Here is a 24,948-nt window from a genome sequence, read left to right as displayed (position 1 = left end):
AAATTTGGTGATTTGAGTAGGGCTGGGTTTCCTTCATGACTGAACCACTTGGCATAATGAAAGTTGCCTCTGTGCATGGCAGAAGGTTGGAAGTAGATGATCTTTAGTCTCTTCCAACACAAGCCATTCTATGATTCTGTGACTGACATAAGTGTCTGCCTAAAACATGAATTATCAAAAATTCGTATTTTGCAGTGATCATCTTTATAGTTTATATATAATTCTTTTTCTGAGGGACAGAATTGCCTCTGAAACAAGGTGTTTTCATGACATTTCTCAGATGAAAACTGGAAACTAATGCAATGTCATCAAGGATAAGTGCTCATGATTTAATGAGACCAAGTCCTTTTCCACTACTCTTGCAGTGAGCCATTAACTATGACAATTTATGAACTGTGTACAGAAGAGACAAATCTCAGAGGTTTAGACTTTCAGGGTCTGCTGCTGTAGAATAGGAATTTTAGAAGATAATTTTCTTTTTTTGTAAAGGGTGTTAATGTTCTTTCAGGTAATTGGGCTTTGCAGCAGTGCATGCTGGGCATGGAGTTCTCAGGACGGGACACGGCTGGAAGAAGAGTAATGGGATTGCTGCCAGCAAAGGGGCTGGCCACAGTGGTAGACTGTGAAAAAAGGTTTCTATGGGAGGTGCCTGAAAACTGGTAGGTCAGCTTCTGTTTTCTGGTTAAGATTTGCCTTCCTGCCTGAGGCTGATGACAGCTCTGATCAAACCTGAGTGCTGCACAATGGCTAGATTCATCTCTGGCAAATGTTAACAGGGTTATAGTGTGCCAAGAAACTGTAGAATTTTGCATTAGATTCACTGCAGGAGTTCAGCAGCACTAGTTTTTGTACAGTGGCTTACACAAGGTTCTCATCTTTTTTTGGACTCTTAGCTTCACATGTTTCAGGATACTCTGGGATATCAGTGTTCGTTATGTTACTGGTTAGTTAGTGAAATATTTTTGCAGAATAATGAAACCTGTCTGTGTTTGGCAGCTGTGGTAGTCTGCTGTATGATTGACGCTTTCTTATCTATATTTTCTATCTATCCTATCTTAACACTTTCTTATCTGTCTCAGCAGCAGAGCCTTTCTGTTGGAGAAAGGCAGATTTCATCAGGAGAATCTAGTAGTCTTTCCCAAGGCTAAAGATACCTCCTTCCACTTTGCTCTTTAGGACTCTGGAAGAAGCAGCTTCAGTGCCTGTGGTTTATGCCACTGCTTATTATGCTTTGGTGGTTCGAGGTGGTATGAAGAAGGGTGAGAGTGTCCTGATTCACTCTGGCTCAGGAGGTGTGGGCCAAGCAGCCATTGCCATTGCCCTGAGCATGGGCTGCCGTGTCTTTACTACTGTAGGTGAGTACTGAGGGCCCAAAGTCATGGGGAGAGAGAGATTATAGCTAATAGAGGAAGCATGTGTGTGTACACATATAGAAATATATATACCTATTTAGGTATATACTTACTCCCCTCCCAATGTGATCTGCTGTAGCTTTGATCTAGTTTCCAGGCTGAGAACTGGTTACATAGTAAATACAGCTACTGACTCTGTGCTTGAAAATTCCACAGCACAGTCAAATGTATCTGTCTCTGTACATTATATAATCAAAAGCCTGGAAGAAGAGCATGGCTTCCTCATTTTACATTTAGTAATATGGATCAAATGCCTGTCCATTGAAAGGCTCTCATCTGTTTCTGGTCCTTGCTCTATCTCATAAATGAGCAGTAGCAACCAGACAGCCTTTGTTCTAGAGTCTGACATCTTGAGAGACTGAAAGCTTGGAGATGGCTTCTTAGATTTACAGTCCTTGGGCGAAAGATGTGCAGTGGAAAATGGGCTGTTTCATCAAAAAAATGAAATTAGTGACATCTTTCAACCTGTCTTCTACTTCCAGGTTCCACTGAGAAACGTAAGTATCTCCAAGCAAGATTTCCACAGCTAGATGCTAATAGCTTTTCCAGCTCCAGAGATACTGCCTTTGAACAGCATATACTTCGAGTTACCAATGGAAAAGGTGAAGTTCAATAAATATTTTTCCTTTTTTTGTCAGCTAAGCCACATTATCAGTTGTGCATTCTAAAGACAATATTAGTCACTAGAAGACAGGGTTAGGCTCTCAGCAGAGTTAAGTAGGTGCTTCTCATTTCATTGCAGGTGTCAACCTCGTGTTAAATTCCTTGGCAGAAGAGAAGCTGCAAGCCAGTTTGCGTTGTCTTGCTCGACATGGCCGCTTCTTGGAAATAGGCAAATTTGATCTATCTAACAACAGTCAGCTTGGTAAGATGGGGCCTTGGAAAGCACCTCTCATTAGGTTTTAGCTCCTGCCCAACACCCCATGTGCCCTTTTCTGCAGGACAGCTCTCCAACCTTCCCAAAATTTATACTTATGTCTGGTGTTACTAGGGCTCAGGTGCACAACTGACATTTGTTAAATTTTGTATCGCTTATGATTGCTTGGTGTTCCAGTCTATCCAGACCCCTCTGCAAGGCCTCTTGTCCCTCAAGGCAGTCAACAGCATCTACCAGTTTTGAAGGCACAGGGCAAGATAACCCTGATTGCTCTTCTATGGGAAAAAATTTTTGAATTTTGTAAGGTGATGTGTCAATGAAAAATTACAGCAATGTTCTCCTGTTGTAGAATGATTGCATATAGCGTTGACAGCCTGCTTCCTTATTCTAATTAAATTTCAAAAATCCTATCATATTGGAAAACCTTGCTATGAGGAAGAGTCTCCTGTGGAGGTAGACATGATGTATGCAGGATTATAGCTCCCCTGGGACTCTAACTCAGCTGTCACTAGACAAAACCTGTTCTTTTTAATATCAGACTGACCATGATATAACTTGTCCTCTCAACACACAATTTTTTGGAGTTGCATTTCTGTGAAACTGGTCTGCTTGTAAGAGAACAACATAATGTTATGAATTGGAGAATATCTGCAAGAATGAGTTTGCAAAATGTAGAATTCAAGCGTGTGACTGCTTTACTCCTGTAACCTGCCCAGAAATGTTTCTGAAGCAGAGGGTAGGCTCCATTTTGAGATGTCAGCAGCATCAGATCATAACTAAGTTGCTTTTTCTAGGAATGTCTCTCTTCCTCAAAAATGTGGCATTTCATGGGATCCTACTAGATTCAATATTTGATGAGGGAAACCAAGAGTGGGAAGTAGTATCAGAGCTGTTGAAGAAAGGCATAAGAGATGGTGTAGTAAAGCCCCTGAGGAGTTCGGTCTTCAACAAAGAAGAGGTAGAAGCTGCCTTCAGATTCATGGCACAAGGAAAACATATTGGCAAAGTTATCATCAAGGTAATGCAATAATGATTTTGATTCTCTGATACCTCTGGCCATCCTCTGGTGACTGTTGGGTATTTTGATCCATTTTGAGTTGAAGGTCTATCAGTAGGGCAGCACAGGGTCAGTTTTTACTGCTGACACTGTCACAATTGTAACTGTCAAGTCTGGCACTGATTCTATGAGGTCCATTCCTATTGACTGGAGTAGCATAGCACGAAAAGATAAGAAATGCATTATGTATCTGATTATCTAATTGTAACTACCTTCTTTTTTGTGTGTGTGTTGTTTCTGGTTCTTGGTTGGTTTTTTTTTTTCGTGGGGGAAGGTCCAAGAAGAGGAAAAGGAGTATCCTTTAAGAAAGTCTGAACCAGTTAAAATCTCTGCAATCTCCCGAACCTCCTGTCCACCTACGAAGTCCTACATCATCACAGGGGGCCTGGGAGGATTTGGGCTGGAGTTGGCACAGTGGCTAGTTGAGAGAGGAGCACAGAAAATTATACTGACGTCTCGTTCTGGCATACGAACTGGTAAGCAAAAATTGTAAGGGAGCAGGGAATATGACTGCCTTTCAACAGACCTCAGTTTGTAGTTTCTCTCCATTTTAAGGGTCCTGTTGGTGACTAATAATGTCTAGATCTCTTTTCTTTCCTGTATTATCTCACTTCAAGTATCCTGTATTACCTCACTTTAGTTATTGTAAAGGAGGAACAATCTTTTCGCTTGACCTTTTATTCCAATTACTACTTTCCCCCTTTTATGCTTCCTATTTTTATCAACCCATTTTCTCTCTTATACAGGGTTTTTTTCTGTAGCCTTTCTTTTATCTTTATGCCCTCTGCAAAATCTGGCTACCTCGCTGACTTGTCCACTGGCTGTAGTATGTTAGATCACATGCCACAAGGAAGGGCCTAAAAACTCCTTGTTAAAGATACTTTGTTCCTCATGTGTGGATGCTCACTCTGGATCCTTAGATAGCTCATCTGTAAAGATGAACCTTACTATCTGATAGCATCCATAAACATTTTTACTGAGATTTAAGGCATTAGTTTGATTACAGTGGCAGCATTGAGATTTATCAGTGATAGTCTTCAGTATTTCCTCATACAAATTCACTCATAACTCAAATCCTCTCTGTCTATACAGGTTTCTTCTTTCTTTTGGCAAGTTCACAATCACACCACTTGTGTGTACAAACCCATTGATCAAATACAACTTTTCAATTTCTGGTTGTGCTACTATAATCTGTTGCTTTGCTCTAATCTAACCAATTTTCCCTATCTCAGTACCCAAATTTTTGTTAATTTCTCTTCACAGTTGTTTGTTTTTTTCCTTCCTTCCTCCCACCACCACCCCAGCCCTTAGGTTCTCCCAGTGCTGTTCTCCACTTTATCTATGTAGAATTTCTGAAATTCAAAATTTTGAAATTTTGTTCAATTTTTATCTCATAGCTGAATCAGGAATTATTTAGCTATTCAGTCCCTATCTAGTCAGAGAAGCATAAAGGAGCAGCTTAACCAAAGCCTTACATTTGGGATTCTTCATGCAAGGCACTGTCCACCTTTATTTCTTCTAGGTTATCAGGCTAAACGTGTTCAAGAGTGGAAGGCACTGGGAATCAAAGTGCTGGTATCTACCAGCGATATTGGAACACTAGAAGGAACACAGCAATTAATAGAAGAGGCTTTGAAGCTTGGACCAGTTGGAGGCATCTTTAATTTGGCTGTGGTAAGTGACAAAAATGCTCAGGACTTGTAAGAAGCAACATCCATTCATGTGACCTTTTTAACTAAAGGCAGTCAGGCTTCATACAATTTTAGTTAAGTTCTCTGTGTTTCAAAGGACACTATACTTTGGTCCTACCTGGTGATTAAAGGCTTATGGGTCTGTTCCCTTGACCTGAGAAGCAACAGTATTTGGCCAGTGAGTTCAGTTCTCTGATGAGACAAATGTTGTCCTAGCCTCTTGTGGACAAGAAAAGTCCCACATAGAGCTTGCCAGAATTTTTGCAGTGTCAATACAGAAAAAATACTGAAAAAAGCAGACTTGGCACAAGGCATGTTGTCATATTTTGGGATATTCCAGATATGTCTGTACTGTGAATTTACAAAAATACATTGTGTAGTGATATCCTCTCATATCTCAAGCCATGTGGCATATTTAAACAGAGAAACTAGATATACTGAAACTACACTTTTTTTTTAAATCCCTCTTCCCACCCCCCCATAGGTCCTTAGAGACGGCATGATTGAAAATCAGACCCCAGAATTATTCTGCGAGGTCAACAAGCCAAAGTATTCAGGCACCCTTCATTTGGATTGGTAAGTGTCTGTAGAAGGGACAAACAATAAGAATTGTTTTTGAAGTCAAGGAACTGATCAAACTTAGTTGCTTTAGTCTTGCACTAGCCTTTGACAGTAATACACTACGCAGGCTTTTCTGATGAGGTTTCTCCTGCTCTGTTCCAAGGGTGACTCGTAAGAAGTGTCCAGACCTGGACTATTTCGTTGTATTCTCCTCTGTAAGCTGTGGAAGAGGAAATGCTGGGCAAAGTAATTACGGCTTTGCCAATTCTACCATGGAGCGTATCTGTGAGCAGCGGCATCATGATGGACTCCCAGGTAAGATAACTTTACTTATTGCACAGTATGTACTATCTTGCCAAACATCCAGATGAGGACCAGCTCACCAGAAACCTGTGCACTTATCTGGAGTTATAAAGTCTTTTGAAGGCTGTTTTCTGCTCCTAGATGTTATGCTGAGTCATTCACGTGTGAATGAATACTCACCATTTAACAGTACAAAGGAAATGTAGGCCTTTGCATAGCTCATTATTAAGTTCCTTTTTTATTAACTCACTCCTGTTCCTGCCAACTGCTTTAGTTAGCTGCTTAGTGTGTTCTCCTAATTTCTTCTCCAGGCCTGGCAATCCAGTGGGGAGCCATTGGTGATGTGGGTATCTTGATGAAGACAATGGGAAACAAAGACATTGTGGTGGGGGGAACAATTCCCCAACAAATGAGCTCATGCCTGGAGGTGCTCGATGTTTTCCTGAATCAACCTCATCCTGTCATGTCCAGTTTTGTCCTAGCAGAGAAAGTCTCAGCGAAAGCTGAAGGAGGTAGTCAGCGGGATCTTGTAGAAGCTGTTGCTCACATCCTGGGTAAGTGCTGTCACTCAAGTACTACTGGATGGTGCCTACTCTCTCATTACCTTTGGAAAGCAGTGGTGCTGCTGTAGGTCCTCTGCTCAGCATCTCTTCCTGGTCCCCTGTGTTGTACCAATGTTGCTGTTGTGAGACTGTTGGCGCTTTTTTTTTTCCCCTTTACACTGCTCCTTCTCTCAAATAAGGACTGTTTCTTTTATGGGTTTTCCTCCGTTAATGTGTTTACATAGATATGCATATATACTCCAGAGTCTTGGGTTTTATTTAGAGTGAGCTGGTACCTTTCTCCAAGTGGAGAATCAACAGGGAACAGTCCCCAAGAGCAAAATTCTGGGACAGCACATAAGACAGTAAATACATAATTAACTTCCTGAGTATGGTTTCAGCTTTCAAATATTCACCTTGATATGTCACCATGCCACAAAAAATAGCTTTTTTCTACTTATTGCTTAACTGGTATTTTATTCACTTACCAACTCTGTCATCCCATGTGAACATCTAGTAACCATAGCTTAACTATGCATTACAAGTGCCATGCCCTTCTGTCTGTCTTGAATCTGCTTTCTTTTACCATTGTGTCTCTTATTTTTGTGTTGACACTGAATAATTGCTGTCAGCTCTGTCTATTATGTCCCACTTCAGTTGTCTCTGTTGCAGGCAGAACTGTCTAGTGACCCTTTGTTTTTTCCCAAAAAAGGTACTGATAAATAAAAGACAGTCTCCTGAGTATTACTTAAGGAGTTGTATGCAACTCACTGACACTGAGAAATCTGATTTCTCAGGGCAGATGTGGCTTTTAGAAGCAATAGGAAAGGGTCTGGGAAACCACACTGCTACGGGGTTACTTGGAAGAGGAGAGTATGAAAGCAACAAAGGAGGAGCTAGTAATGAAGCCTGATAGTGGGAAGGGTGGCAGCATGGGGCTGTTCAAAGCGCTGAAGATGCAAGTGTTATTATTAGAGGCCTTCTGCAGGTAAGGAAGGAGTGAGAGATTGAACAGTGAGAAAAATGAAGGAGAACAGGGATATGAAGCCTAAATGTATCACCTCCTCCTCCAGCGTTGTAGACATCAAGTGTTGCAGCCAACCATCACTGACATTGATAACTTCAGTCTCGGTGTAGCTGAGTGTTAGGTCTAGGACTGCAGTTTTCAATTAGAGCCTCCAGTGTGTGGAATTTGTCTAGCTGACTGACTGATCTGTATTTGGTCTAGAGCTGATGTGAAAATATTCACAGCTATTTAGTTGGGAGTGAGGTATCCCCTGTCATAAATCTGTGCACATTAATATGTACTCTAAATACTAGATCCCATATGACAAGGTGGGGGTTATAGAATAGGTGGTTTATGAAAGTACTAGATGATCCTGAAAGGTAAACTGCAGCTCTACAGCAGAAGTTTATTGAGAGAGAGAAGAGAGTGGAGAAGGCTGCTAGAGAGACCAAGAGCTGAAAAGAAATTGGCATTATGCTAGTATGCTCTTTTGTTCTCAGGGGTCCGTGATGTGAGTAGTCTGAATGCTGAGAGTTCCTTGGCTGACTTAGGCTTGGATTCCTTGATGGGTGTGGAGGTGCGCCAGACACTGGAGAGAGACTATGACATCGTTATGACCATGAGAGAAATTCGTCTCCTTACAATCAACAAACTGCGTGAACTTTCTTCGAAGTCCAAGACAGCAGAGGGTAAAGTGTCTGAATTAAGGTTGCTACCAGTCACCTGAATCCAAATAATTAAGCTTCCAATCTGTTGCTTTCATCTCTACTGACATAAACCTCTATCAGATCATGAAATAAGGTTATAATTGAATAGCTTTTTAGTGACAGACATGTCACAGAAGTGTTTTGACCACTAGGACAGGCCCATCATTTCTGGGAGCAGGGTGTACAAGCAAGGCAAGTGTGCAGTCTGCTTTCTTGCATGGCTAGCAGCTGCATGCATGAGTACTCTCATGTAGCTAGGTGTGGGATGCAATTTGAGACCTTTTACTTGTCTAGGGAATAAACAATGTAATGTCACACTCACAGGAAGCTAAAATCATATGCAGTTGCTGCAGAAGCAGCTGACAGTAGGAAGATTTCTGCTTCTATGACCTGATGATGTAGTGAGGCAGCAGGCTAATCTAGGGCAGCCCTAGCCCTGAAGTTTTCCTTTAGGAGTATGGCTGCATGACCAAAACTGACCCTGAAGCTAATTGGGTTTGTCTGGTGTGCTTTCCTTCAAAGAGCTGAAGTCATCCCCACTGATGAAGGCAGGCCCAGGCGAACCTCCAAAACTAGATTTGAACAACTTACTGGTGAACCCAGAAGCACCAACAATCACTCGTCTAAATGATGTTCAGAGCATGGAGCGCCCTCTTTTCCTCGTTCACCCCATTGAAGGATCCATTGCAGTTTTCCACACTCTGGCCTCCAGACTTCACATGCCTTGCTATGGGCTCCAGTGCACAAAAGGTATCTCAGTTCTTCAGCATCTTGAATTTGCAAATATAACATTCTGAACTGTAGTTGCTTTTAGAGAGGGCTTTGTTTCTAGACTATTAAACTTGGAGGAGCAAGTATCAGGCCTATTAGTCTGCAGAGGGTCATGTCAAACATCCCCGGTATCAAGAAGAATAATGGATGAAATTGAAGAGTTTACATATACAAAAGTCAAAGCATCCTGTTCAACCTGTCCTTGGAAGGCAGCAATATTACTATTACTTGTCCTAAATGCAAGTTGTTAACAATAATTTAGTAATTTACCTGCAAAATAACCTGAATGTTTCCAACAGGATTGTTTCTGAGTGCATGAAAACATCATTTGTCTCTGCCAGTGTCTTTTCACGAGTCTTTCTAACTCACTTCCATGTTCCAGCCGCTCCTTTGGACAGCATCCAAAGCCTGGCAGCCTATTACATTGGCTGCATGAAGCAGATACAGCCTGAAGGACCTTACCGCATTGCTGGATACTCTTTTGGTGCCTGTGTAGCCTTTGAAATGTGTTCCCAGCTGCAAGCACAACAAAATGCTTCCCATGCACTCAACAGTTTATTCCTTTTTGATGGGTCTCATTCCTTTGTGGCAGCATATACCCAGGTAAGGGCCCAAAGAGACTCTTCTTTCTGGGGACCCCATCCTCTCTCATCAAGGCTCATTTTTCTCAAAGCTTACTATTCTGGATATGAGCAATCTGAAAAGCTGACAGACTTTCACAAAGATTATGAAGACAGCTGTAGACAGTGGATGCTTAGAGATGGCTGAAGGGTAGAAGCACATGAGAGGTGGTCTTCATTAAATGGAAAGAGTTCAAGCACAAATGTTGCTCTTGCTATGATAAATCATAATATTAGTATGTCTTCTGGAAGATCCTAGTGCAAGTCAAGATCCTCTCGTAGTGGTGTGAGGAAACCTTGCTTAAGGGTTCCCTTTAATTTTCACTGTACTTTAGAGAATACTAGGCTCTTAGCAATTGCCACCTGTGGATTTGATTTCTAATCTGTCTTGAAGGGATTTTCCCCCTTCCTTTTTTTTTCCAGTTCACACCTTTGGTTCTATTATTATTTTTATCTGACTTTTAATATCGGGCACATTCCTCTCACATTCACATTGTATTCTTCTCTCTTCCAGAGCTACAGAGCCAAACTGACCCAAGGAAATGAGGCTGAACTGGAGACCGAAGCACTGTGTGTCTTTGTTCAGCAATTTACGGGCATCGAACATAATAAGGTACTGTGTCTTATCTTCAAAATCCATGTCTTGCTATTGCACAAGAGGGTGTATGTTTTTTTTGTTTAATTGAGATGAATTCTCAGCTGTTGAGACTAATGTGAAAAAAAATTTAATATTTCCAGCTGCTGGAGGTTCTTCTGCCCCTGAAAGATCTGCAGGCTCGTGTGAATGCTGCTGTAGACCTAATAACTGAGATTCATACAAACATCAATCGTGAAGCACTCAGCTTTGCTGCTACTTCATTTTACCATAAGCTGAAGGCTGCTGACAAGTATATACCAGACTCCAAGTATCATGGGAATGTGACACTGATGCGGGCAAAGTCTCGCAATGAATATGAGGAAGGTCTGGGTAAAGACTATAAACTCTCAGAGGTCAGTCATAGCCCCACTGATGACTGTTGAATTTCTTCTGGTATTTGGGGAAGCCAAAGGAAAGCATGGGAAATCACCCTTACTGAGAAAAAAAGGACAAAACCAACCTTAAAGACATTATTGTTCTGCAGCTGCTGTGCTCTAACAAGAATAAGAAGTCTCCAAAAGCAAATAAGTTTATTGGTTTCAGGCATTTTCTGTGGGTAGTGAGGGCCAGAAAGTCTTGCCAGTATATAGGAAATGTTTTCTATAGCTGATTCTTGCGGCTCTCTAGAATGACTTTGGATAATAATGATGTTAAAGGAGAGCAATCTCTTTTCACTGTAGACCCTGAAGCTAATTCACGGAATGAGGGCAGCCTTCTGAAGAGCAAGTGTCAGTCTTAGGACAATAAAGGCAGCTTTTTCTGAGTTACCTTTTTTTCACTTAGAAGGTAGTAGTTAAAGTGGGTTTCTTGTGGTCTAAAAAAAGTTGGGGTTTGGCCCATAGTCCAGATAAGGTTCTTCAGCTCCTGCTCACACACAAGGCTTAAATTGGTGCAAATACCAGGGAAAAGGAAGGGAATTCCCTTCCTGCTTCTGGCATCTCCTATCCTTTCAGATACCCAGCTTAGTCATTATTGATTCCAGGCTAACTTATAGATTATTAAAGTTATATAATGACCTTCAAGGAAGCTTTCTGGTGGTGGGAGAAGGGGTGGGGGGGTGTTTTCTTTGCTTCAGGGCTTGGAAGTAGCTATTTTATCATTCATTCTTTGATACTGTTGGTAAATTATTCTTTTGGTACTAAGTTGGTTAACTTCCTGCCCAGCTTATATTTGAGTGGATCACCTGTCAGGTTGTCAGACTATTGTGCTTTAAAACACCCGTTCCAAACAGTGCACCACAGCTGATCTGTGAAAATGTGTCAGAGTAAAACTGGTGCCATTTTTAGCTGAGTTCGATAGAGCCAGTGGTCTAAATTATGACTAACTTGGAAGACTCACAAACCCAAAGTGGCTAGGTGACCAGCTGGTTGTAAATTGTGAATGAAAAGTTTTTCTTTTTCATACTTATGCAGGTATGCGATGGGAAGGTATCTGTCCACGTTGTTGAAGGAGATCACCGCACCTTGCTGGAGGGAGATGGTGTTGAATCAATTATTGGGATCATCCACAGCTCACTGGCAGAGCCACGTGTCAGTGTCAGAGAGGGTTAACTTCTACTTCCTCACTATCAATGATGAAGAAAATGCCAACAACATTCCTAGTTATGACAGGCCCCAAGGAACTCTTCCTGTTCAACATCTCATCTGCTCTGCTGCCAGAGCTGAGAAGTCCAGCTGGACTCAATTGGTCTTTTTTGTCTCTTTCTTGCTTATCTTTTCCCACATTTATGGGTTCTGTCTCCTTCCTTTCCTATGGCTGTTTTTCCCCCTAGTCTCCCTGTCCATGTTAACTGCAGTGCTGTGACTCTGTCACTGTGCACTGCAGTGAGGGTTCCCCACAGGTGGTTGCTTCCTACACCCTTGGCAGTATAAAAAAAAAAAAACAAAAAAAAACAAACAAATTTAGGAGTAGATTTCTTGTGCTTTATGTTGGTTTTGTCTTAACAGTATTCCAAAGGGTATGTGATAGCACTTGTTGACCAAGCCTAGTGAACAGGGAGAGAAGAGGAGCTGCAGCTGATTTTGGAGATACTTTTTATCTATGAAGAATCTGTCTGCAGTTTAGGTCAGAAAGAGAATTCCATTGAGGGTTTTGTAACTATATTTTTTAATTTGCTATATTCTAAGTATTTATTGTGTCAAACCAGAGACTTCTTACTTGGTTTTAATTTATTGTGGGTTATAGGAGCAAAGAAACATCCTTTGTTGGAGGGAAAGGTTTATTCTACAAGGGAAAGTTGCCCATCTTTGAAATAATCTAATTTCTTGTTGGTTGTGTTGGGTTTTTTTTTCCTTTCTCCCACTGCCCTGACCTTTTCAGAAAGCATTAGGTAGAAGGAAGGATTCTTGCCATCATGTACTCTTCAGGGGAGAGAGGGGCCTGGGGGATAAGGTGGATTGTTTGACAGATGCTGCTGTATTGAACAGCCATAACTTGGGCATGATAAAAACAGGCAAAGCTGTCCCTAGGCAGGTACTTTGTTTATATTTGTGCAAGGTTCTGTGGCCTGTTCTATCAGAACCTTAGTAAAGCATTAGGATTATTGCTTTACCTTATTCCCTTTCACCTCCAGTCTTGCCACCCAATGAAAAATTTGGAATGGGGAGGGCGAGGAGTAGAATTCCTTAACAATAATTGAACAAATCCTCCCATCCCTGCTCTCCCATAATCAAAGCTCAGGCAAACATACAGGTATCTGCCCAAGGCCCGTAAATATTTTATTTAGCACAGGGCTTGCTTAAGCCTTGTGTTCATTTTCCTTTTGGTAATGAGACTGGAAATCCCACATAAGTTAGCTAAGTAATCAGTTTGATGGTCTGATTTTAAAATACAGTAGTACCTTTTTAAAGGAAATTTGCATAAAATTGAATTGAAAAATTTCTTGCCTTTGCTATGCTGGATCTGTCCTTTCCGAAATCAGTAAATCCTTGTTACACTTATGATACAGAGGAGACCTGGGTAGCAACAAAGCACCAGCTAGGAGGAGCTATTGTTCTTCTCCAAACTGCTGTAAAACCCCTCTTCTCTTCATTCCCCAGTAAAGTATTCTGGTGGTACAGGAGCATTCCAGTGACAGGAACAGATGGCTCTTCACTGCAGGTTCTGACCTAGTGTCTTTTGCTTATACCACCCTCTGTTGATAGTGGCTGGGTTAACTGATTTTAGTTTTATAAAGTATTTCTTTTGTGAAATTGAAATAAAACAACATAATGTCAGCTTAAACCATTTTGAAATGTCTTGTTCTTTTTTCTTTTCTTTTTTTTTCTTTTAATTAATACTTTTTGGTCTGAAGAGTGTCTTTTTGGCTTTTCTAGAATTAAACAGAATTCATCACTGGTTGGGTTTTGAATTCTTTTCTACCATTTCTTAATCCCATGTTTCATCTGGAGTCTCTCACTTCTTGGTATAAAGCAAAAAAACTGCTGCTAACATATCTGATTTGTAGTCTATAGAAATAATAATAGTAATAATGATAAAAATAACAACAATGAAGGCTTAATATTCTGAAGCATGGCTTGTTGTTGCCATGATTTTGGTACCTTAGATACAACCAATTTACAGCCATAATATTCAAGTGGGGACTTTTAGATGGGCTTCTGTTTGCAGTATTGGACAAGCCATTAATACTCCTGCTTCAGTTTCCCTGTCTATAAAATGGGACCATAGCATCTGCCTCAGGGCCTCTCTGAGAGTCAGACACGCAATGGCTATAAATGCTCTGAAGTTTTTGGTATGATGTCCAAGTGTTAGACAGTAACAGAAGGAGGAAAGTGTCTGCTGTGTGAGGCATACTGCATACTAATACTGGAGTGGCTGTGTAAGCTGTGTGCATATACCATGGGACTTCATGATATCTACTGCCTACTGTCCCTGCGCCTGCTGGCATTGGGTATTACATAAAACAAAACCAGTGGGGACTAGTTAGTTTGGTTTAACTTCTGGCAGTTGTAGTGAGCCTGAAAAAAAGGGGAAAGAATCCTACTTTTGTGTTGGTTATATTTAAAACTGGAAGGAATAAGAAAGGATTAAATGTAAAGCAAACGGGTACAATAGTGCTGTGCTAATGTGTGTAAGATCTGAATGGACTGTGTGGAAGGAGCAAGGACTAATGCCGTCCCATCTCTTGAAGCAGGAGTTTGATAAGCTCCCTGTATAAACAAATCTGTTTGGTTTCATCTAAGCAGAGCTTGAAAATACTGTTTTAGTCAAAGAAGTTGCTGAAGAATAACTTACAGCTCATATACTGTTAATGTTCTTGTGGTTGTTATTTGAAAAGCAGAAGATTGTTATGTTTAGGGCTTTTTTCCCCATAATTATCTGATTATGAGCTACTGCCATGTAAACCATTATTATAACTGGCTGCTGGACGCAGTGTGCCAAAAATAAAAACCTTATTAGTGCTGGTATTGCTTGTTTCTCAGTAGCCCATCAGATTAGACACGTAGAATAATATCAGAGGGCAAAATCCAATATTGCAGTTTCTTGTTTTGAGAAGACAAGGACAGAAGTGAAGTCCCTCATACCTACCCTTTCTGTGAAACTGAAGTGGGGATTCTTGTCAGCTGATGCATTCCATCCTTTTCAGATAGCTTCTCACAGGCTAAAACCATGCTGATCTCAGTCTCAAGACTGAAGAGCAGTTCTCTGACTGGGGAAGTGTTTAGGATCACAAATGCATATTGCCATTTTGAAATGATGGACCATGTACCTTAAATCTGCAATAGAAAGAGTTCAAGAATGTAATGGCACACAGCATATGTTGTCACCAGTATTAAAGCTATTATTTTCCTTTTCTAGTCTACCACTTTAGAAGGCAAAGAAATACAGCTCTCTTGCTGAAGATAGCAGTAAAAATAATGCAAGAAGGGCCACCGTTTAATAGAACTAGTTACATAAAATAGCACTACTGAAGCGATACACGGAATAAATAGACTCCACAACCAGAGATAGTTATGAAGTGGGTATGTATGTCGGCGCCCGGCACAAGCGAGATAGCTCTCGTGAAAAACTTGTGCCCCGAGCTTCAGTCTGACCCACCTCTTTATTCACAAAGGTGTTCCATATGCAATAATTTGCACAATTTTTTCATGCATATTCAACCCCTGGCCCCGCCTGTCCTCGCCTCGTATGCTAAATAGTTCCACGCCCTTCTGGGCATGCGTGGTTCGTGGTTCGCTGTGGTGGTCGCACGGGGGTCTTTTGGTGGTCTCTGAGGCTGAAGGTTGTGGTCTTCCTCCTGGCTGAACTTTTGAACTTTTCCATTTGCGCATGCGCCCTTGGTCTCTTGGTGCTTCTCTGAGTATGTCTGTGGCTTTGATTAACTTGGAGCCAGAGGAGCTCCTTTATCTGGGTTCCCTTGGTCTCCTCTGGTATTGTTCTTTATGCAAGAAGCTTCAGAAATTTGCATTTCCTATGCCCTTTGTACCATGGCAGGGGTTTCTTAATCAGCAGGGTTAAAATTCAACACATTTAAAATGTGTTGAAACTTAAATGCTTAAATCATATTGCTAATTCAAGTGCATTCAAAAAATCTCTATTTCACTACCAGAAAGTGAAGTTCTCTGATGCTGAGAATGGAGGTCAAGTAAAACCCAAAAGACTTAAGGTAGAATAGGAAGCAGGTGTTTGTTTCTTTTGCACTTCAACAAGTTACGAGACATCATGCCTGCAAATCAGGTCAAAAGAAAGAAAAAAATACCTCTGGAGCAGTTTCATCACAGGAAAGGAGAGTGCTAATAGCAGGGGTGCAAAGGCTGTATATTTAAAATAGCAATCTTGTTCTTTAGGCTGCAGAGAGGCAGACTTAACAGGCTTACTGAGCAATGGGAGTATACATGTAACTCTGTGTACACTATGGTGCTTTGTTACGATTTTGTTAAGAGTTTTTCTCTCCTGAAGAAAAGAAGTCCTGTAACTCAAGTTACATTGCTGTTTTGACTGGAGTAGAGATAGAGCATTTTTTATATGCTGGAAGGTATTGGCTGAGAGAAGCAGAACTCCTCCACTGTACTTATCCTGGTGATGATCAAAAGCTTTATAAAATGATGCAAAATGAACGATATTGCCATGGATGCTGTTACATTTGGTTCAGTCATGTGGACCATTTTCACCTCTCTGCCCCTACCATCCGACACCAAGGACAGGACAGGCCTCGCACTTTGTCCGAGCGCTTGCAATGCTCAGTCACGGCGTTTCCCGTCGGCACCGGCTGCGGCGGAGGCCCAAGCGCTCAAAGACGCCTGGCTTAGGCTCGGGGACAAAGGACGGGAGTCGCTGCCGCGCTGCGCGTGGCGCGTACCGGCCGAGCGCCGGGGCTCCGTGCGCCGCCGGGGCACATGAGGGGAGACCGCCCGCGCACGGCGCCCCTCAGCCGCCCCGCTGCGGCTCCTCAGCCGCCCCGGGCAGCGCGGCGGGGCCCCACGGCCGCTGCGCCTCTCCCGCGCGCGGCCCCTGCTGGCAGCGCCGCTGTTTCTGGAGGGGACGGCGCGCGGCTGCACCGCTGAGCCGGCCGGAGCGAGATGGCGGTGGCACCGTCCGGCTGCGCCGGTGCCCGGCCCGGGCGCAGCGGTCGCGGCAGCCTGCGGGCCTCAGGCCGCGAGCCCCGGGGCGGCGGCGCGGGCCGCCAGCGGCCGCAGCGCTGCACGGGCGAGCAAGCGGGAGATGCCGAAGCTGCGCGGAGAAGCCTTCTGGAGGGAGACGTTGCGGAGCGCCCACTACGTGGTGGCGCCCATGGTGGACCAGAGCGAGCTGGCCTGGAGGCTGCTGAGCCGCCGCCACGGCGCCCAGCTCTGCTACACACCGATGCTGCACGCCCAGGTCTTCCTCAGGGACGCCAACTACCGCCGCGAGAACCTCTACGACGAGGCCTGTCCCGAGGACCGCCCGCTCATCGTGCAGGTGAGCGCGGCCCCTGCCCCGACTTCCCCTGTCAGCCCCAGCACCGGGAGCAGCGGCGGCGGCTGCCGAGAGCAGCTTCCCTGGGCTCACCTTGCGGTGCTGTTCTCGGGTAACTTTGAGGACGCGAGTCAGCGTTGCCAAACGCACCTATGCCTTCCACCCGCTCGTGCTTACAAATCCAGGCCTTTCCCAAATGTGCATGAGTTGAAGGTAGTCAGCCTCATCCACATTTTAACGTGATTCTAGAGAATGACAGAAATCTCATTTTCTTCATCTAAATACCGCTGACAGTTCATGAAGATGTGTCTTTTTCTGTTTAGCAGAGGATTTGCTGTCCTAACCCAGGGGCCTGGAGCACTGGACTTCTCAGAGGGTTTCAGTCCCCCGCAACTCATCTTTAGAAACAGATTGCAGTTGGTCTTGTAGAGTCTGGGTGTGTCCTGGACCTGGTGCCACTCGAGGATCACAGCTTTTTTGAGTATTAATCTAAAACCCTGAACTCAGTGTTTAGCTATAGAGAAAGGATGCAAGGAAGATAGGAAAGACTTTAAAGCATATGTTGCTTCTGTTTCTGGTCTACTGTGTGATGTTAAGGTATTTCACTCTAACCCAAAGAGGGAAAGTGGCTTGTGGAGCTGGAGAATAATGCCGGCAAAGACGGCTGTCATGAGCAGAGGAATGACTGATTTCTACACATGGAGCAGTTAAATGGATGAGGACTCTTTACCCTGGAAAAGAAGTGTCTCCCTTGACAGAGGGGAGAGATAAGAGGAGCCTGTGGAAGTATTACTGGCTTGAGGATGATGAATGGGAAACAAGTAAGCGTAGTGGTAGTTATAAACTGTGAAATTCATTGCTGTGGGATGTACTGGATTCTGGAACATTACATGAGTCTAGAAAGCAAATGAAGGAAAACGCTTGAGGGTCTTTAGGTGCAACAAACACACCTTCTGTTTCCAAAGTCCATAAAGAAACTTTTTTCAGCTTCTGGTGTTCCCTAGACATTTTGTTGTTGACCTTTGATCTGTCTCAGTACAGCTGTCACAGAATCTGAAATATTCTGGGTTGGATGGGACCCACGAGTCCACAGCCCACAAGTACATTGAGTCCAACTCTTAAGTGAACTGTCTGTACAGGGATAGAACTCACAGCCTTAGTGTTATTAGCTATACCATGCTCTAACCAAATGAGCTAATCTCAGCATCTCATACATTCTTCTTCTGTGGGAGGTAGTTTCGTTTGACACAGAAAAATAAAAGTGGCGAAAATTGAAGTGATCTTAGAAAGCTGTAAGTCACAGATCTTCAGCTCAGTAAGCTGTGTGTCCTGGGTGACACTACCAGAACAGGATCAGTTTCTGTGAGCTTGCTGTGTTACCCTTCTTCCCGCTGACCACTATTGGATATAAAGTGTGGAACTAACTGATCTTTGGATTGATCTTGTGCAGCAGTCCTTAAAGATTTGGTCACACAGACTTGGAATTAGATTAGACAGAGGTACATCTGAGCTCAGCCTGCTCTGAAGACTTTGTTTACTGTGCTAACATTCTCATTATATGACATGGTTGGAGGCTTTCCGTAGTTTCAGTTGTCTCAGAGAAAGCAAAATATTTTTTTTATTTTAGTAGGTGTCAGTCATAATTTAATGTAGTGCTATAGGGTTTAAGTAGCACCTTCTGCTGAGAAGTGTTTAAATTTTGTTTCAGGTTTATTGAAGACATGATGGATTTGCTTTTTGTGAAAAATGAAGTTTAGAAAATCTGTTTAAAACCATAAATTAGAAGAAGAGTTTGTCTCTCCTCTTCAACAAATAAGCTTCAAATTAACTAATTTTATTAATTTGCTTTTTGCACAGTTTAAAATGTAATATTAATTACATTCAGTTAAGACTGAGCATTTGACTATAGGCCATATATCTGTTTCACATGCCATGGGAATTCATTTTAGAGGCAGTTTTGCTTATTGATATCTACAAAGTTTGAGCTGTCTCAAGACCCAGAGACATTATGGGTAACTGTTTTCTTAAGCGCTGCCTTTCTGTACTAAAATGCTATAGCTGTTGTTATGCAAAGGATTTTAAAAGTTGTTTCCACTTATTCTTGGGTACAACACGTAAAATATTCATCTGATATTTCTTTGCCTCTTGAATGCTCATCTTTCTCATTTTGTCATTTGAAGGTTGAGAGTCTTTAGCTGGTAAGTGTCACAGATTTTGTTTTGAGGTTTTTTTTAATAGAATAATTGAATATCCTCAGTTGTAAGGGATTCACAAAGTCCAACTCCTGCACAGAGCAGCCACCGGAATCCCACCAGTGTTGTCCAGATGCTCCTTGAGCTCTGCCAGGTTTAGGGCCATGGCCACTGCCCTTGAGAGCCTGTTTCAGTGTCTGACCACCCTCTGGGGAAGAACTTTTCCCTGACATCCAGCCAGAGCCTCTCCTGACACAGCCCCAGACATTCCCTCAGCAGCTGTCACTGGTCGCAGAGAGCAGAGCTGTCCCTCTGCTGCCCTTGTGAGGAAGTTATGGACTTCGACAGAGTCTCCCCTCTGTCTCCTCTTCCCTAGGCTGTACAAGCCAAGTGGCCTCAGCCACTCGTATGGCCCCCATCTCTGTAAGCTCCTTTGAACACTCCCTAATAGCTTTGGATCTTTCTTATATTGTGGTGTCCCAAACTGTCCCCAGGACTTGAGGTGAAGCAGCCCCAGTGCAGAGCAGATGCCCCCCAAGGACATAGCTGGCCTTCCTGGCTGCCAGGGCACTGCTGGCTCATATTCAGCTTGCCATCAGCCAGGACCCCCAGGTCCCTTTCTGCAGCCCTGTTCTCCAGCCTTTTGTTCCCCTGTCTGTCCATACATCCAGAGTCAACCTGTCCCGGGTTTAGAATAGGCTGGTTGTCTTTATTGAACTTCATATGGTCTGTGATTGCCCAGCCCTCTTATTGTCACAGTCCTTCTGCAGCGCCTGTGTGCCTTCCAGGGCGTGGACAGCTCTTCCCAATTTAGTATCCTCAGCAAGGTAACAAATGTCAGCAAGGTTACAAGGCATTTATGAAGCTGTTAAAGAGCTCTGGCCCTGTCTAAGATGGAGCCCTGCAGAACCCTAATCATGACAGGTCACCAGCCTGATGTCATCCCAGTCACTGTAACCCTTTGCACTTGACTCATGAGCCGGTTGTTTGCCCATCACACAATGTGTTTGTCCAGATGTGGGCTGGACATTTTGTCCAGAACCATCCTGTGAGAAACAGTATCTAATGCTTTACTGAGGTCCAACAAGATTACATCACATGGCTTCCCTTGATCATTTTGAGAAATAGTGTTTGGTGTTATTAACTCTGCATATTTGCCTATTTTCTGTAGCAGGTAGTTGCTTCATAACTACATCATAACTTTTTGTCAGTACTTGAAGAAAGCTATTGCCTGATTATTCCACTTCTCTTTGGTTTTCACAGTTCTGTGCCAATGATCCTGAAGTGTTTGTCCAAGCAGCACTGTTGGCTCAGGATTACTGTGATGCCATAGACCTAAATTTGGGTTGCCCCCAAATGATTGCAAAGAGAGGTATGTGCAAATCTGAACCCTGGATAAGCAGAGAAATGGCAAGTGGCATTTCAAATGGGAATGTTGGCAGTAAAATATCAAGAGGGCCAAGTCATGCCTTGGGGAGGCGACAGTACTGCTGAAGCCAGACTTAGTTACACCCAATGTAGCAGGTAATGCTTTTTGTAGTACCTAAAGCAAAAATTAGATATAATTAATTCTGATTTCTCTTAAGTGGCAGCTTCTGTGTCTAGAATATCCTTCAGAAACATTATTTTTAGTAAGAGCTTGGTTTTCTTTCTGATTTTTGCTCAAACAGCTTATTTTTAAAAAACTGCACTTAAAAAACTGCAATTAAAATTAAAATGACCTTAGGATCTCCTGTTTCCCTGACACTTGCAGAGTTTTTTCACAATAGTGTAGAAGAGGATGACACCTACTGAATCCCTTAGATACTGCATGTTTGAAGACCAGAGGCAGTGAGTGAAAATTTTGGATCAGTTAAGGTATTGAGAAAATATTTGTTCAGTAACTGCCCATTCTTCTTCTAAAATACCTTTCAAAGACTTATAGGAAATGATTAATGGTACAAATAAATTTTTCAGTCTGATCATCTGTTACCTAATAGGATTTATTAAACATCTGGTATAAACCCTTAGAAGTTGGACTTTCAGCTGCAAGTGTCAACACATCAGCCTTGGGGAGTACCAGTGAAAGTAGGGTGTGGGTATTCCTTGTTTTTCCTGTAAATTTAGGGTGGCAGGGAGAACAGAATGATCCCACTCTTCCAGTTGGGGCAGGACAGAGCAATTGTGTTTCTGCCAGTGAGGCATATGAGTGTCTGGATCTTTGTGAGAGTTTATGAAAACTGTGCTTCCAGATCTTACTCTTCTGCGCAAGTCTGTCATGTGCTATTTTATCATAGGTCACTATGGAGCATTCCTGCAAGAGGAGTGGGATCTTCTTCAGAGAATGAGTAAGTATTTAGAGAAGGAATAGGATAAAGTAATTATTGAGAGGAGGTTTGGGGATTTTGGGGGACTGGAGATGCATCATATTTCTTTAGGCAGAGTTGTGTTTGGGTTTTGAAGAGGTAGTTGTATTCTTTTTTTTGTTCTTTTATTTTTTTTATTTCATATGGTATTCCAGTGGTACCCTCAAGATACTTGGTGGTATCCCACAGCAAACTCACACTACGTCTGCTAAAAAACGTTTGTACCTGAAACAGACTTCAGGTGAAAGTGAGTCATTTAAGTCCCAGTCTCATATGATAGCTTAGTGGCTCTCCAGCTCTAGAAACAGTAGAAGTCCCAGTGCCTTGCTTTTTCATATTGAAGTTCTCAGGTGCCAAGGGTCGTGCTTCTGCTTGAAGCCACAGTTTCCCTTTTCTGATCAACTCCATGTACTCTTTCTGTCCAGAATATAGCAAATTATGCCTTTCTTCTCCTAATTCATGTAGGTCATTTTCAGGCTATCAGTAGCTGTTGTGATCAGCATCATATTTTTTTAAGAAATACGTTTGTAACTGATATAAAAAGCAAAGTTTTGGTCATTTTGTAGAACTGAGAATGTGCCTTCATCCCACTTCAAAGCAAGTGTTGGAACCATGAAGTTAGACAGTCCTATTTCTCTTTGCATTCCCAGTAGTGTGGGGAATCTTGAGTGATGTTTGGTACAAAGACACTGCTGGGAACCTGGAAGATAAGACAGTGCATCCTTGCCCAGCATGTAGTGTGGCTGTTGAGAAATATGCAAATCAAAATGGCCTCAAGGTGTGAAGAGAACCCAGGTCATCTAGTTGGGTGAACCCAGGCTGTCTAGTAAGAGAGGTATCTTGGGCTGTCCTCTTCCTCGTTCTTTTCCCAGCTGCCTTTAAATGGTGGAGCACTCTTTTCTGCTTGCATCTGTATACATCTTGCTTGCTCCTTTGAAAGGGTGATGGGAAGTACCTATCATTAGAGCTCATAGGATTTAGATTAGAAGACAGCAGGTCACTTCCTACATTGTATATCCAAGCTCTGTAAGAGACAAGAATTTCAGACGCAGCATTACTCACTGTTTTCCAGTTGGTTCTCTTTGTTAGCTCTCTTTTTGGTATTTTTGTGATTCCATGTACTGTGTAAGGACTGTGAGTTTACCATGTTCTAGATTTCACCCTGACTCTATAACCTACATTTACTACTTGATTGCATCTGCAGCCTACCTCACTTGATAAGCCTCTGCTTGCCATGGATAAGACTCTACTTATAATGATTTTTTTGGTGATAAGTTGCAAAGAAGTGAAGTACCTTTTTGTGGGAAAGGTAGACAAGCAAGTGTTAATGTTGGAGGAGTACAAGCCATGAGGACTGCATAGCAGTAACTTCTTAGGCTTTTTACATACCATACCCAGTATCAGATCTTGAGGAGAGCAGACACTTTTCATAGCATTGTGCAGCCCACTTACCTGTGTTTTCAATCTTTCTCAGTTTTACTGGCTAACGAGAAGCTCTCTGTTCCCATCACATGCAAAATCCGCGTTTTCCCGGAGATTGACAAGACAGTGAAGTATGCACAGATGCTGGAGAAAGCTGGCTGCCAGGTAAGAAGGCAGCTGCTCTGTCTCCTCCTGCACTGGACACGTATCTTTTTGTAAAGTATCTGATGACCAGTTCTTGGTATACTGTGGATATGAATAGGCTGCATTATTTTACAGACAGAGCAAACAGAATGCAGACAGGTTCTGTGTGTTTGCAGCCCTAGGCTACAGGTCAGTGGTGTGGTACAAAAGACACAATGATTTCAGTCTTTTGTAATCACTGCACTGGGCAGCATCCTTCACTGTGGTTGAGCATTTCAATATTCACATAGTGCTGCAGGAGGCATGTGTGAATGCATAAAATCCACGGTACTGTAGAAGAAAAAAGGTATCAAAAGGTATCACTAGAAGAAGTAAGCAGCCTTCTAGGATTTAACTCCAGTTAAATTGGAAGAGATGGTCTGCAGTTAGAGACAGTACTGACAGTATTTGGACTTTCTGCTGAGGAGAAAGGTAGATCAGTATATCACAAATTCCAAAGTGAATCACAAATTGAATCCAGTAGGAGAAGGAAAGGAAACCTGTAGGTTCTCCCATGATAGAATCTTTTCATGCCATGGAATAGCAAGATGAAAGGAGCCTAAGACCATGCCACAGTAGGTGAGCTGCTGATACTTTTCGGTGTTGCTAAACTCCCTGCACTCTTGAAATAGCAGCAGGAATTCAGTGGCATCCCTGAAGTGGTAGGGAGCAAAAGGAAATTTTTTTCAGTGGATTTATTCCAGTGGTTCATACATGTGGAAAGCAAATGTAATGTTCTGTTCCAGCTGCTGACTGTGCATGGCCGTACTAAAGAACAGAAAGGACCACTTGCTGGCGTGGCATCTTGGGAGCACATTCAAGCTGTAAGGTTAGTGAGCAGTACCAGTCTTAGTGAATTCCTGCTAACACACTGGATTTTAAACAGATTGTACAGTGGTATTGAAGAGCAAACAAATTTATGTGACAGGAGGAGAATTCCTGGGTTGACTCTAATTCTCAGTTTTATGCATCTGTTTTATTCATTGGAATAGAAAAGCTGTAAACATTCCTGTATTTGCAAATGGAAACATCCAGTGTCTCAGTGATGTGGAAGAGTGCATCCGTAAGACAGGAGTACATGGTGTCATGAGTGCAGGTAAAGAAAATTAACACTTCTACTCTGATGAGAATATGAGTTGTTTCTTATTCCCTTAGCAGCCTCACATACATTTGTTAAAAACTTATGTCAGATTGACTTGGTGAACAGCTTTGCTTGACAGCTGAGTGGCCATTCTCCCTCATCTTACACTGGTCATCTCATACCAGGAATAGGAACCCCTTAAGATTGGTAAAGAATAGTTTTGTTGGACTTGCAATACCATTGACTCATTGAGCTCAAATGTAATTACCTGACATATGGGAGGCATATGGGGCTCCTGTGGTCCTGGAATATTTTTGTGACATCTGTTAATCAAATGGAACAGTTTTTGAATGGTTCTCAATGAACTAAGTGCATCTGTGGGTTAATATTCCTGCAGGTGGTTCATGTTGGGTTGGGACAAGAAAAAATTGACATAACTTCCTACAGGAAGAGCTTGGATAGGCATCAGAAAAGCTTCTAATCACTCACACAATCAAAGAAGGGTTGTAGAATCTTGGTTTTAGAGAATACTGGTTAACAAAAAGCTTGTGAAGCCAGTGGAGAAAAGCACAGTGAGAAGCTGTATTTGTGAATTTGGGCCAGACAAATATCAATACAGACATAAGGCAAGACACCTGTCATTTCAG

At 42.5% G+C, this 24,948-nt stretch overlaps 2 protein-coding genes across 6 annotated transcripts in view; both read left to right on the top strand.

Annotated features, from left to right (window-relative positions):
• The window catches only part of FASN (fatty acid synthase), a 40,214-nt gene extending 28,130 nt beyond the window's left edge, over positions 1-12,084 (top strand). Inside the window, exons 28-43 of the mRNA XM_005495664.4 lie at positions 509-659; positions 1,177-1,355; positions 1,895-2,014; positions 2,155-2,277; positions 3,084-3,307; positions 3,621-3,822; positions 4,869-5,020; positions 5,522-5,613; positions 5,762-5,913; positions 6,213-6,455; positions 7,950-8,138; positions 8,679-8,906; positions 9,310-9,530; positions 10,062-10,160; positions 10,286-10,537; positions 11,597-12,084. Of these exons, the coding sequence (XP_005495721.2) occupies positions 509-659; positions 1,177-1,355; positions 1,895-2,014; positions 2,155-2,277; positions 3,084-3,307; positions 3,621-3,822; positions 4,869-5,020; positions 5,522-5,613; positions 5,762-5,913; positions 6,213-6,455; positions 7,950-8,138; positions 8,679-8,906; positions 9,310-9,530; positions 10,062-10,160; positions 10,286-10,537; positions 11,597-11,734 (2,765 nt within the window). The 3' untranslated portion in view covers positions 11,735-12,084. The remainder of the gene's footprint in view (positions 1-508; positions 660-1,176; positions 1,356-1,894; positions 2,015-2,154; positions 2,278-3,083; positions 3,308-3,620; positions 3,823-4,868; positions 5,021-5,521; positions 5,614-5,761; positions 5,914-6,212; positions 6,456-7,949; positions 8,139-8,678; positions 8,907-9,309; positions 9,531-10,061; positions 10,161-10,285; positions 10,538-11,596) is intronic.
• Positions 12,085-13,551: 1,467 nt separating this feature from the next.
• Positions 13,552-24,948, top strand: part of DUS1L (dihydrouridine synthase 1 like) — a 23,375-nt gene continuing 11,978 nt past the window's right edge. For 3 of the 5 annotated variants that reach the window (XM_005495663.2, XM_074555307.1, XM_026798294.2), the window contains exons 1-6: positions 16,704-17,081; positions 20,534-20,642; positions 21,547-21,597; positions 23,090-23,202; positions 23,967-24,049; positions 24,213-24,316. In XM_005495663.2, coding sequence (XP_005495720.1) covers positions 16,845-17,081; positions 20,534-20,642; positions 21,547-21,597; positions 23,090-23,202; positions 23,967-24,049; positions 24,213-24,316 — 697 coding nt within the window. In that variant the 5' untranslated portion in view covers positions 16,704-16,844. Of the gene's footprint in view, positions 17,082-20,533; positions 20,643-21,546; positions 21,599-23,089; positions 23,203-23,966; positions 24,050-24,212; positions 24,317-24,948 lie in introns of all 5 variants that reach the window. The other 2 variants (XM_074555306.1, XM_074555305.1) reach the window with 2 other exon arrangements.

This window comes from Zonotrichia albicollis, chromosome 19, assembly GCF_047830755.1.
Source record: "Zonotrichia albicollis isolate bZonAlb1 chromosome 19, bZonAlb1.hap1, whole genome shotgun sequence".
NCBI lineage: Eukaryota > Metazoa > Chordata > Aves > Passeriformes > Passerellidae > Zonotrichia > Zonotrichia albicollis.
The sequence above is the reverse complement of the archived record's forward strand: the minus strand, read 5'-3'. Positions and strand labels throughout refer to the sequence as shown.